Raw genomic sequence first — 14,035 nt, 5'->3', positions numbered from 1 at the left:
GTCACAGCCTTCCTGTGTTATTTCCATTTTATAGATGGGGAAACTGAGGCAGACAGAAAGGTTAATTGATCTGCCTGTGGTATCACAAAAATTCAGTGATAGAAATAGGAATAGAAACTCGGGTCACAACTCCCAGCGCTGGGATTTTACCACAAGTCCATCATTCCGTCTCTAACGAGCCAAGCAGGTAATGGTTGGTACAGAAGTAACGAGTGAAGTTCCAAAATATGGAGCCAAATCTGCTTCCCTTATTCCCCTGTTGTCCAATTGATTTCAGGGGGAGGGGAGAAAGATTCATCAGTGATCCAATGGACCATATTCAGCTCTGCAACAGAATCTCCAGCATACAGAGTAACCGTTTAAGGAATGTGGGGAGCCAAACCATTTTTGTTTCCTTTCACAAGCTCTGACACACTTGCATTGCACACAAGGGATCTGTAAATGTCCAGTTTACTTCTATGTTTAAACAGCTGCTTGCACCCTTTGGAAAATGCTGGAAAACAGCTTGCTTGGAGACAAAATTTCTTAGTCATCATTCAGTGTCTCTCATCTTTAATGCTTTAGAATTAAGGTCACTGGCACAAAAACAGAACCACTCTCTCTCAACAGCTTGTGTGTGCCTGTTTCTTATTCCCCCAAATGCAACTTCACAACTGGCTGCTGTAACCATGACAATGATACCATAAACAGATTGGCACACTACACACTGTGAAGCCTGGCAGTTTCTTATGGAGAAGATGGTGGGGAGAAGGAATCTGTTCATGTGTGTGCACTGGGAAGTCTGAAGCAATTTACATCTTGCTTGTGACTTGAGAGTGTATTTGCATCTGTTCCCAATAGATGGAAGACAAAATGAACAGCCTAGGTGAAAGGAAAGCAGCACATCTCACCTTGTTAATTTTGTTGGTTTTGGGTAGCGTCTGGCTCACGTGTAGATCAGAATACCTGGGTGGCTTCCTTAAAGGATTGTTGATATCACACGGTACAGACTCTGTTCGGACTAATCTTGCTGGATCAAGAAGGGAGATGGGAGAGGGGGGGGTTTAAAAAGAGAGAGAAAGAAATCAAAGTTTTAAAACAAAACTTCAGCTTTGCATGCAGGTCACTCTGGAGGAGCCCTGCACTTGAAGACTTCTGATCTGCTTCCAGAATTTGTAATAACTAAGCTAAATTTCGAAATCCCCCTCGTAATCTCTTCACTTAAGAGCTGAACAGTTGTTCCCCAAACTGCCAGCTTCCCTGGCCTCACCCACAATGTTCTGCAGTGTAAGCCTTCAAAAGCCAATCCAGGCACACTCTGGCTTAATGCCTAAGGGATCAAGAGGCACTTAAAGCACCATTAGAAGAGGAACAAGTAGGCTTTATTTTGATCAATGGCTAGTGTCAACAGTGCAGAAGGTGGACTACTCATTGTGCATTCTTATAAGTCAAAGTAAATACTTGTGAATTCACACCAGCAGCAATTACACAACCTGGCTACTAGAGCCTGTTTGCAGTCTGTAGGCTGTTCTCTGCCTTGCACCAGTTTTACACCAATTCCAGTTAAATGACTCCTAATTTGTACCAGTAAGGGAATAGTGTCCTGAACCCACTTGTAGCAGGATTGAGGGGTGCTCTCTGAACTCCAGTAAGGAACTGTTAGACCAAGTTCCAGCTTGGGAGACTAGGGGGAAATGTTTGGGGTTCAGGCTCCATCCCTTGGAGCAGACAGCACTGAACCTCAGGCTGTGGAGTTTAATGCCTATCCTCTGGCAGCTTGGCTTTTTTACTCTGAACACCAGCCTAGGAGAGAGGGGATGGAGAGATACATAGTTTCATGTCATTGCATCCTCTAATGCTGCTTAGCTAGTACTATGATGCAGGAATAGTCAAAGGAGACAAGTAGAAGAGACCCTCGCCAGCTTTCTGCATCTTGAACTTCATCTAGGTGTTAACTTTTGCTCTGACACCACCCTGTTCCGAAGAACCAGCCTCCAGGCTACAATTCAGCAGGCAACTGGGACTTTGCTCTGGCCATGCATAGGGGCCTCACCTCCTCCTAGGGCAGCTCAGAGCCTCCCCTTTGCAAATCTTAACCAACACCTGTAAACTTTTTTCCTCTCTCCCTCCCACCTGTTTAACATTAAGCACTACTACTTCCATATTTTCAGAATGCTTTCACTTCTCCCACATGGAGAAGGACATGTTCTTTGTCTCTGATCTGTAGTTTCCCAAAGGGATAGGGGTGGGTGATGCTCATTTATGAAGCAGGACACTCAGAGCACTTCTGCAGGAAAGGACTCCCAGGACAGTGGTTGACATTGACACTGACTGGGCTTTTCATGGCAGTAGCTGAGGTGAGGAGTCACCTAGTTTTCTCTCTAACTGTCGGCAGTTGACAGAGATGCAGGTGGGAGACTGACCTAGAATAAAAAAGAAAATAACCTTCCAAAAGGCTGGCATCAGAAATGGTGAGCAAAGCCAGCAACTCAGGAACCACTGAGTTTACAGAGAGGCAGAGCCATGAAGCATGATCAGTGGTTTCCTCCCTTAGCTGCTTGCTACTAGACCAGGTTTCAGGACTCTTGGGTACCTTGGGTAATTACAGTGCATCGGAGCAGACTCGATTAATTGAGTCTGCTGGAATGTGCTAATTAGCACACTCCAACCAGCCTACACATCTCATGTATCGGTGTCACCGCACTGCAAAATGGCATACGGGGATGCTGATACATGGGATGCTGAGGGCGCTCTAATTACAGCAGGTCTCGAAGCCCCTTGTGTAGCAACTCCAACAAATGCCCCTTGTGTAACGACTCCCATCAGGGCAGGCTGGTAGTCATTCTTGGAGCTAGTGCATCCAAGAGAGAACCCCTTGGTCTATGCGTGTCACAACTACAAAAAACTATCCCTACATACTCATTAAGTCCTGGCTCTTCCCTACCAGCAGGACCACAACAGGGCAGCCCACAGCTGAAAAGCAGTTAGCCAACTCTGAACTAGACTAAGTTCCATTTCCATTTTTCTAGAGCAGGACTGGCCTCATTAGGTGCAATAAACCAACTTATTAAAAAAAAAAGCTCACAAAAAAGAAATATATTCTTTTGACTATATTTTTGAAAATCAGATGATATTTAATATACGAAGAAAGCCTGATTAGATCTAAAATTAAATGCATATTTGGAATCTTAATTTAAAGATCTTCCCTGAGGTAATCTCCAACCCTCCTCCCTTTTGCACTGGGAACGCTTAGCCAAAATGTGAACAAAAAGGGGGGGGGGGGGAAGGAACTCTTCTTGGTGCACTGTTTCCCTTCTTCCCTTCTGGATTTGTAAATGTGCCCACTTCCTTTTCATATTTATGAACTGCTCTCCTGGAGGAGAGGAAAGCAGAGGATTTCAATAGCGCAATTAGCATCTGAATGTGCCACTGCCTGACATGAACACTGCTGCTCCGTGTAGTGAAATGAGACCCGCATGCATCAACAGAGCCACTGCAGATCTATGGTCCCAAACTTCCACCCAGGCCAGCTTTCAATGTTAGCAAAAGGTTAAAACCTGTTGCACTTACCCCGTGTTGTGGGGAATCTGAAAAGAAAGGGTGGCAGGGGAAGGGTGGGTGGAAGTGGTTTGGAATGCAAATCTGCCTCGCATCGGACAGCTCGTCTCCCTATAAGCGGAAAAGATGGTCGGTAACACTTTCCAAGGTGCCCAAGTGATTTAGGAGCCTGCACCCCATTGTCTCTCAATGGGGAATTAGGCTCCTATGTCACTTAGGTGCTCCTGAAAAATTTTACCTGACGAAAATATCCAGAAAGCCGAAGATGTAAAAGGAATTCTTACCTCCACGATGGATGATCAGTAGGTGGCAGGGAGGGGCCTCTTTGGTGCATTTGTTGTGGCACTTTAGCCTAAGAGAAGAAGTAGAAACAGTTGTAAAGTGGAAACAGTTGTGAACAGTCTGTGTGCAGTGGAGGAGAGAGACTGTCACACATAGCCAGGCTTAGCACAAAGGAACATTAATGTAGATGTAGAAAGAGGTGTCTGCTACAAGTCGGAGACAGGGATCCCAGGAAGTATGGGTGGTAAAAGGTGTATTGCCCATCTAATGAGCCTATGAAAGCTCATGCCTCTCTAAACCAGTCAGTCTGTAAGGTGTCACCCTGACCTGCCTTCTGCCTGATTTCAGACTACCGTTGCTAACCACCTCCCAGTCAGATGGTGGTAGACCACAGCGTGCATAACAGCCAGGCCAAGCGTCCTTCCGTGAAAAATGGAAAAGGATGTGCTTCAGTGCTCTTCCTTTAGTGGGCAGGGGCTTCATTCCAAGCTCAGAGATGTTGAAATGGTCATTTCTGCCAACCCCAGCTGAGCCAAGGGGAGCAGAGAGCTGCACTCTATGAAGAGACCTTACCATTTCCACCTGAATAGTATCCCATGCTAATAAGGGTTTGCACTTAATCAAATCCTATGGCAGCAAAGGGGACATCACCAGCTAAAACCCAGATTTCTCTCCCTCTCTTTGTCTTCAAATGTCTCTGCCATAGCAATGTTCCTTATGGTTTTATTATTAGGACACTTAACAAAAATAATTAGGCCATTTAAAGCAATGGCTGTTTCATTTAACATTCTGCACAGCTTTTATTATTTAACATAGCCAGGGGCAGGAGTCTTCTGAGGGTTTCACCCATGGTTCACACATCTAGCCATAAGCAGGCTCTCATGCCCCTAAAACCTTTTCATTTTTTCCTAATTAGGAATGTAAAAGCATCCCAATCTCTCAGTCTGGCACCAAGAGCCCCATCAGAATAAGCTTGTGTCAGCACTTGACACTCAACTGTGGCAAGCAAAAAGGAAAAGAAATATTAAAAAAAAAAAGCAGGGGTGAGGGATAAAACAATAATAATAATAAATAAATCAGACCCAAGTCAATGAGCTGGGTAATGAAAATTCAGGAGTCATGCATGTTAGCTTTTATTATAAAAAAAGATTCCTAGAGGGAGAGTTGAGGATTAATTTGATATTTGAGGTTCCAGAGGCGGGACGCTGTTTGTTTAACCTGCTTCGTTTCCTTTTACTTTTTTTTTCTTTTCAATGAAAACAGTGCTGGTAGCTGACCAGGGAAGGCAGAAGTTGCTGAGCTGAAGCAGTTTGTTAGTATTTCCCTTGATTTTATTTTAGCATTTGCAATAAATTGGATTGTTTCTTTTCTTATGAAAAGCCAGGACTGACACAACACAGACACAGACGCTGTACAGGGACCTCACTCTCCCAGCTTCCCAATTTCAGCCCTGTCTGGGATTTCTGCAGCATGCCTGCTAACTCGAAGGTCTGTCAGTGCTCCTCAGACCAGGCCCTCTGCTTCTTCTGCAATGGGTTTCATGCACATGAGTTTCACCGTACATCTCAAAGAACCTCAAATCTCATTTTGCTGTTCCAGCAATGCTGGACTTCTGCACTGCCTTGCTTCTAGTGCACACAAACCTATTTCTGTCCACCTGCAGGAGCCAGGTCAGTTGGCAACATTAATCAAACCCACCCATTCTTATACAATGAAATGCAATAGGAGAGGGCAAGAGATTTCCAAAGCTGAACAGAATGATATCAACAGGAAACTATCTAATTCTCAAGGGATTCAAAGATTTATTTTTTAAAAGTTCTTGTTAAAGTTGCTGTAAGAGGAAAATTTGCATTCAAGCTTCTGAGAGGCAGTAATACCATTTATTATATGCAGTTAAGCCTAATTTTGCTAGCTCATTGCTATTCAATTAACGGAACACAGCCAGCATTATATAGTGTGCATTGGCTCAGTTACCAAAAAGTGATCCAACACATTTCTGAGTCTTAGAAATGTGAATTATGTCTCCAATACCAGTTTAATAACCACTGTCTGTTAACTGCCAATCTCCACATTAGGAAGGCTACTTTGGATTTCAAATGGCATAAATAGGTCAGAATCTGCCCTGCTTTTCTATTTAAATCCTATCAACTTTGTGTCATCTAAAGTAAGGCCCACTTCCAATAAATCACATCCTAATAGCAATTTTCATCTGTTTGACTCCTCTAGAAGACAATGAGCTTCCTGGATGAACACAAGCTTGGAAGATTTTTGCTGATGGCATAAAAGAGAGAATGCAGCTCAAGGCAGCGTTGTCATGAAGTACACACATCTGAAGTGCTAGGCTGTACCATGCTCAAGGTGCCACCATTCATCTTAGCTGCTGGCACAGCTCCTTTGCTTCCTGGCTTGCTCAGCTGCAGCACTGCCTTCTCTGAAGCCTTGTGTGTGAAAGTGTCGCAGGACAATATGTGAAACACCCTGGGCCTGGGAATTAGGAGAGCGAGGGAATTCACTGGTACTGTCCTGCTGAAGGTAACTTCAGGGACACAGGAGAGGTGGCAGGATCACACTACCAAAAACTGCCTACATGCTAGAAGCCTGATCCTGCTAAGCACTAAACAGCCTTGATCCTAAGTAGGGTCTCTGGGTATTGAAAGTGGGAACCACTTCAGCAGTAGACTTATTTAGGGCTGGAGAATGCTGCCCTATGAGACCAAAGGTAAAACTCCCATGAATATACAATCAAAGCGTTCTGCTGACTTTTCTTAAGAGCAGCCTGGATTTCCTGTAATAAGGGGGAAAGGTCATGACAGAGAAGCCAACTGGGCTTGGACCACAGAATCTGCCATACTGGATCAGATCATAAGTTTCTCAGATCTGATGATCCCACCCCCAAAGAAGGACCAACACCCAAAATGTCAGAGGTAGACAGTGCATCTAACCAGCTGTGTCTGTCAGAGCAATGCATGTGCAGGAGAAAGGGAAGAGAACTCCCTTCTATTCTTCCAGGAACTAAGCTTTACTCCTTGATGCATGAGATTTGATTACTTCTCTCTCAGTGTGTATAGCTTCACATGCTATTATTGGTCATAAAATTCTCCACTATTATCCATTATTAATGTACTTTCACATTCAATCACAGAGCTGTACTGTAAATACAATTACTGCCACAAGTTGATTTATTGCTGGGCACCATGCAGAGGGACAAATTCAGTCATGCTATGCCATAGGCTGCATTTCCATTAAAGACAACAGGAATGGACTGATAATCAGACAGATAGTTCTCAATTGCTGCTCAAGAGCTTCTACCATTCTTAGTTTATGGGCACAACATACTGCTGGGGTCTGGGACACTAAGCTCAAGTAACCCAAATCAAATCTTAGCCACCACTTTGCCATTCCAGAATGCCTTTGGTGCCATCTCTCTGCTAGTAAAAGGATTAGGGTTCTCTTCCAATTAGCATCCTCCCCCAAATCAATCAATAGTATTAAAATTTTTAATCTACTTTTTGTGTACAAAACGTATGCCTGATTGTGATAGACAGTACAACTAGACACTGGAAGTAAAGAAGTTAACCCTCTCCCTCTAGCCAAAGGAAGGTGCCATGCTTGCCAGCCCAGATAGAAAGGATTTGTACAGTAGCAGGGCTAGATCAGCTCTTTATCTGGGAGGGCAGAGCTTCTTCTATGCCCAGAACAAGAGAAAAAGGATGCGTTGCCAGGAACCTGACTCTGAGTCAGGATCCTTGGGGTGTGAGTGGTCTGGAGCAAGGGGAGTGAGGGAGTTATGTCTCCTGCCTCTCTGAACCTTGCCTTTTCATAATCATGGTCAGGGAAACACCAAAGCAAGGAAGGGCAAAAGGAGAAATTAATGGCTTCTTTACTGGGCAAGATCTACTGTAAGTGAAGGTTCTTACCATCTGACAGACACCTGCTGGTCAGCAGGAAGTGACCTTGCTGTCCTGGGTCAGTGTGTCTACAGGAGAGGTGTTTATATTATAAAAATGGTTAGCAGCCTCAGCTGGGGGATCAATGGGACTGTGGAAATTGAACTAGCTCCTCTCCCCACCTCATGTTTGCCTGTTCAAAATCCAAATGCAAGACTAGCTTGGGACACACTGAGTGAACTCAGGGCTCCAGTGCCTTGGCTTCCCACACTGTATCTTAGTCCCAAATCACAAAAAAAATATATATATTTTAAGGTTCTTGCAAATGAGGCAAGGGCTTGTATATCTGAGCCCCATTCAGAACACACACACCCAAGAGCTGTGCTGCTATGGCTCAGGAAATGGGAGCCTAATTATTCCCTTTGTAACATTAAGGAACAAAAAAGCAACTTAGAAACTGTGACGTACTTGCAGTTTTTACATTTTAATCCAAATAACATTCCTTTCCCACAGACGGTACAGGTCTGAGACATCCAATACTTGGTGGAAAATCTGCAGAGGAAAAACATCAGATAAGTGTTAAGTACAAACAAGGTTGCTGTGCCCTCCACCAGGTGCAGGAAACTTTGCTATTTATAAGCCTCTCTCCACTCATCTCTCTAGCCCTGCTCACGCAGAAGAGCTATTTGAACTTGCCCACAAGATCAAGAGAACCAAAATTGCTTACTGAATCAAAGTTTATCCTTTTTAATCCTAAACTAGTTAAGTACCTTTAGTTCCAACCCCTTGGTGACTTAAATGGGAGTTTTAGGTGTGCAAGTTCCATAGCACTGAGCAGATAGAATACAGTAAGCAAACTGCTGTAAGCCTTAACATAATATTACTTCTTTGTACTACAGAAGCACAACAGAGTAGGTCAGATGCTGTTCAAATACACTGGGAGATACTGCCCCTGTCAAAAAAGATCTTACTATCTAAGAATGTGCATGTTTGTTAAGAAAGGAAAACTTGCAGCAGACCCAGCTTAGAGCCTGGGCCTTGTCACCCGGCTGAGCTATGGCAAAAGTGGCACTTGAAAGAAGCCGACTGAAGTGAAAGAGCAAAGAGAAGGAACTGAGAAAACAGAAAGAATTTAACAATTACAGACTAGATCCGCTTCCACATTAACCTGCCCTTAGCCACAGACCTATCAACAGGTCACTCTGCATGTTTACTGTTACAGCCACTTTGCCTAATTTTGCCCCATATCACTCCACTGAATCCTGACTGAAGCAAATTCATCCCTGGAGTGTCTCCAGTGAGGTTAATGGAGTTTCAGAAGGGCTGATGTTTTACCGTTCTATGTAACCTTCAACTCGGGACCATACAACCTAAATAAAAACAACATTAAAAAGAGAAGGCTTTAGAGCAGCATCAGCCACCCAAAAATATAAACTAATGGAAACAAATTATTGATATTCTGGAATGAAGAAGTTGTCTGCTGTAGGATTCTGTACCTGAGGATCATGATTTAGTAGCATCTGCCTTCAGTAGGTCCAGAAAGGACAGGTTATGCTCAGAGTAAGTAAAGTAAGGATAAACAAGGGATCCCTCTTTCACCAGTGACTTCAATTCACACCAACTGAGGGTTACCCCAAGAAACTTTGCTGGCTAGTCCATGCCTGAAACTACACCCCTTGCCTAAGTGAAGTCCAAGTATCCAAAAGAGCAGAGATTTGTGGGCTTTGTGTGTGCTATATTCTGGGGCTGCTACTGCGCTGCAGAGTAAACATCCCGTTGTCTACCTTGCCGGGACAAGTAAAGGAGAACACTTTCCCTCCCAGCTGAGTGGGAGAAGCTGAGAGTGAAATATTAGCTTTTAGGGACTGCTAAAAAGAGTAGTCTCACCTTCACTTGGTCTTAACCAGAAACCTCTTCTGCTTGACTGCAAGATGGATGGAAAAATACCCTGTGTTCCACAGAAGGGTAGTTTGATCATTGATACCCTGAATGAAACTATTTTAGCATAGAAAAAACCCAAATACCAACTAGGCACCAATGACCTAATCTGTAGCAACTGCTGAGTGCAGACTTCAGTAAGCTCCAGTTGCAATGAGGAAGGATTGGTACCATAGCTAAGGCACTAGCCAGAGACTCAGCTGTTGGTCTCCCACTGTGAACTCAGAGTACTTAGTCCATCTCTCGAGGTCTCAGGTGGTCCCATCCTTTCACAGTTCTATCTATTTTAAGTGTCAATTCTTAAGGACAGGGACGACCACTGACTGGATGCTTGCACAGTATAAGGGGACCCTGATTTTGGTTGGGGCATCTAGACATACAAATACAGTACCACACAGATTTTCCACACCTGGGTGGTTCACAACCCACTTGATTTTCAGTAGGTTGCCAAGTGAAAGATAAGCCATATAGCTGTTTATTGGGGCTTTTACTTCAAAGAGCATCGCTTCTCCACTCAGCTGCGGTTCACCATCAGCCCCAGGCAGCTAGCGGCAGAATGAGTGTTCTTGGAAATAAAAGCCACAGCAAACAGCTGACACTCTTCAGGGCACAGCTGTTTGCCATGGTTAGATGTACCCCCAGTTAATTCACAAACCTTCATCTTTCCATGGGTAGTCAGGAACTGAACCCTGCAAAGAATCTGGGTGCTCCTGTAATTCTTAATTATTTTGCGAATAGCATGAATAATACCCAATAAGAACCTTCGTTGAGGCCAGGAAAAGGGTTCCTTTCATTGCAAAGAGAAAGAGAGTAAGAGAAATTTCTAGTATGAAAAAATTCCCATTCAACTTAAGCAACCTCCTTGCATCTAGATTAAAGCACCGATTTAGAGAGAGGCCCATTGCTCCTAGTGCCAGGCTCTGGCTACAGGCACACAAAGTTCCTTTCCCGTATCTCAAGTGCAGCCTGTCACCAGAACAGCAGCCAACTGGAAAGCGGCATGGAGGTCATTTCGATTTCTTTTTCTCATGGTAGATATGGAAGAGCAGAGTAGGGCTCATATGGAATTTACTCAAGGTCAGTGGGTCACAGATAATGTACAGTTTTTTTATTGATAACAGCTCCAGCCTTATCTAAACCACATCTGAATTAAAATGGAATTGAGTATGCTTTGAGGACACTGTGCCCACGTGTTAGAAATAGAAGGAGAAGCCTCTGGCCCCCCTCCTCCTGTTGGATCTATGCTGGAGAAAGAGAAATAACAAGGCTTATTGCTTGGCTGTCCCAGGTCATCGATGTTAACTCAGTCAATTTCAATAACCAAGGAAACAGCTAAGAAGAGTTCTCCCTCTGGTTTTAAGATGCAGGGTGGGGGGGAGATCAAGGTAACCCCATCTCTACCCCTGGGAACTGGGCTATGGGAGCTTAACACACACTAATTGACGTGGCTGGACAAGATGCATCCTGAATGGACTCCTTTTCTCAACCCCCTAACTATAAAGCCTGGGACTAGGCCATGTTGATCACCAGATGGTTTTCCTTACCAGTGTGTCTCAAAGAGCCTGGGGCCTTATCCCCAGGCACTATGAATAAGAGAGGCTCCTTTCGCTTCACTTGAGCAGGGGTGATATACAGGAACTTGAGGCATTACCTCCAGGAAGGGGAGGGGGGCTGAAGAGTTTTCACATTCCTTCATCAGCCATGCAGCATACCATAGGATATTTCCATGGCCACAACCAGCCAGGTACAGGACTCAGGAGACACTAACAGGGAAGTGTGCAGGGAGGAGTGACATCAGAAGCGATACGTACCAGGGGACTCTGACCAGCCAATATCAGGGTGACATGAATATGCCATGGCTTCGCAGAAGCCACACAGAACTCAGTAAGGCTGGGAAAGAAGGAAGGAAAAAGATCCAGGTTCTGACTGCACACTCCCAGCATGGAGATCTCCACTTACTTAAGTAGGGAAGTGCAATACTGTCAGGAAACCTCTAACAACAGCAACAGCGGTGACTAACAATATGCTTCTGCTCTACTTTGAAACCAACAGGTGCAGACACTGTAGCTGCCTCTGAGAAGCTGCCTGCCAGCATAATAACCCTGTCACTCAGGCTTAGCGCATTATCCTACACCAACTCTTGTGCTATGGTATTCTAAATGGTTTTGTCTCAAAGCTGGATTTTTATGGGAAAGGACTTTTCCTGAAGAAAATCTTCCTTCCCCTTCCATCATCTACTTCGCAGCTACAAACCTAGCTTAGCTTTTGCTTTTCCAGAGCCCTCTGCAGTGCCAGCCTCTCTAGGAGTTAGCTTTTCAACTTGAATCATAAGCTCCTCAGCAATGGGTTTTAGTTTGGGGCACTGCCCAGCACAGTGGGCTCTCAGGAGACCTTACATACATAAGACTAACAACTGGCTACAATGCATCCAGCATACTGGATCTCAGCTCACAGGCTGCAGAGCAATTAGTCTCAAAAGGCATATTTTTCATAGTTTCATAGATGTTAGGGTCGGAAAGGACCTATTAGATCATTGATTCCGACCCCCTGCCCTGGGCAGGAATGAGTACTGGGGACTTGGCCAAAACCAGATCAAAGTAAGTTGCTGGCTCCAGATGAAAGGCCATACCCATTTCAGGGCCATGACTCTAACCCAGACAACATGGAAACTGAGGGGTTGGGATGAAAGGATGCACTGTATTACAGAACAAATGGGTATTGCCTGCCATGACAAGGATCTAGCATTCTAGTGACTTACTGTTTTCTCCTCAGAGATACCATACCTGTGTTTTATTGAGTTTCCTAAGTCACGACGGGGAATCTGTGGGGACCAGCGAGGCACTGACAGTGTGTCTGCAGGGAGAAAAGACAGAAGAGGAAAAAGCCCAAGGATTAATAAAGAGGAAGGTCAGACTTCAATCTCTGAGCCAAGGAGCAGAGAAAGGGAAGGTCTCTGTTCCAGCAGGATTATAACCAGTCAGCAAATCAAAATGGAGGCTTAGCCAAGCTGCTGGTGCCCGAGGGATGTTTTCATCAAATCAAATAAGTCCAAGTCATGTGATAGATCTGGTAGAGGGACCGAGCATGTGTGCGCGTGCCCACGTGCACCAGCACACACATGCATGTGTGCACGCACATGTATGCACGGGTATGTGTACATACAGGCATGGACAGGCTACCCAATAGCACAGTGTCATTTACATCAGTTTTGTATGCCCATATAAATTACAGCAGGCTTGGAATGAATTGCGTAGCTACCCTGAGACAGCAGCATGCAGTAGGCAATTATTATTGCATCTTGCCACTAAGTGGCAGGAGAGTGGGTAAATACTCTATGAGCAAATGACTTCTTGCTGGACATAGGCGGAAGAAACTTAAACCAATGAAACTGACATCAGTGGAATCTGACCTGATTCTTTCAGGGAGTAACTCTGCTCCGGATTGGGCAAAGTCACCCTGGTTTAAAGGTTTATGTCACCAGTCATTATGTCTCTGACCAGTGTGTTCACGCCCTGAGAGAAAGAGATGGCCCACACTTCATGCTCTGAGAGATCAGCAGGACAATGTAACACTGGTCTCCATTCAAGATTCCTTGTTTGGGAAAGCATTTAGGCATAATGAACTATCAGTCACCTGGAGCTAGAAGAAACTCCCTCCATTTCATTGCTAATTTCACAGGTCAGATATACCCAGAGTTATCCAATCTCTATTAAATTGAGGCCTACTCCTGCAATTTATTTATTCAGGCACAACTTCATTTCCACAGTCCCAGATCACTGCAGAGTCAAGCACTTAATTCTACAAGGAAACAACTTCTCCTTTTCTCACAAAAAAGCAACAAAAGAAATAGGCTGTTGTACACACAGAAGGAGCTTTAGAGATATAGGGCTGAAAGCAACCTCCAGAGGTCATCAAGTCCAACCCCCTGCCTGAAGCAGGATCAACCCATACAACCAAAATCTAAACTCTACATCAGACTACCCTCAACCCTGACACAATACAGACCTAACACCCTAGCCTGCCACAGGTAAAGCAGGGGAACCACGGCAGCCAATGTCCTGCTTCTATAAAATGATGTCAACATATGCTCAAGAGGTCCGGGGTAGAGGGCATGCCCTCTGCTACAGAGGAAAGCAAAACACCCCATGGTCCATATCAATCTGACCATGGGGTAAAATTCCTTCCTGACCCTAAATATGGTGATTGGTCTGACCCTGAGCAGAGGGGCAAGACCCTCTAGCCAGGAATTTCCAGCTCTGGTCCCAGCAAGAGAATCAGCACACCCCAGGTGAAGTCCTCAGTTTTGGCTATAGCCAACACTCGATGCCTCTGGGGAGGATTAAAAACACCCTATAGCAGAAAAGGGGGATGAGGGCACGGGGGGGGGGGGG

General features: G+C 44.7%; 1 protein-coding gene across 1 annotated transcript in view; it reads right to left on the bottom strand.

Moving 5' to 3' along the window:
• LOC109302354 (kinase suppressor of Ras 2-like) overlaps window positions 1–14,035 on the bottom strand; it is a 186,235-nt gene that overhangs the window by 24,002 nt on the left and 148,198 nt on the right. The window contains exons 3-7 of the mRNA XM_019523913.1: window positions 12,428–12,497; window positions 8,175–8,258; window positions 3,822–3,889; window positions 3,550–3,648; window positions 891–1,009 (exon numbers count right to left, since the gene is read on the bottom strand). Of these exons, the coding sequence (XP_019379458.1) occupies window positions 891–1,009; window positions 3,550–3,648; window positions 3,822–3,889; window positions 8,175–8,258; window positions 12,428–12,497 (440 nt within the window). The remainder of the gene's footprint in view (window positions 1–890; window positions 1,010–3,549; window positions 3,649–3,821; window positions 3,890–8,174; window positions 8,259–12,427; window positions 12,498–14,035) is intronic.

This window comes from Gavialis gangeticus, unplaced genomic scaffold (assembly GCF_001723915.1).
Source record: "Gavialis gangeticus isolate Ggan-Ray unplaced genomic scaffold, GavGan_comp1, whole genome shotgun sequence".
In the NCBI taxonomy this organism is placed as follows: domain Eukaryota; kingdom Metazoa; phylum Chordata; order Crocodylia; family Gavialidae; genus Gavialis; species Gavialis gangeticus.
This window is presented reverse-complemented; position numbering and strand designations above follow the sequence as displayed.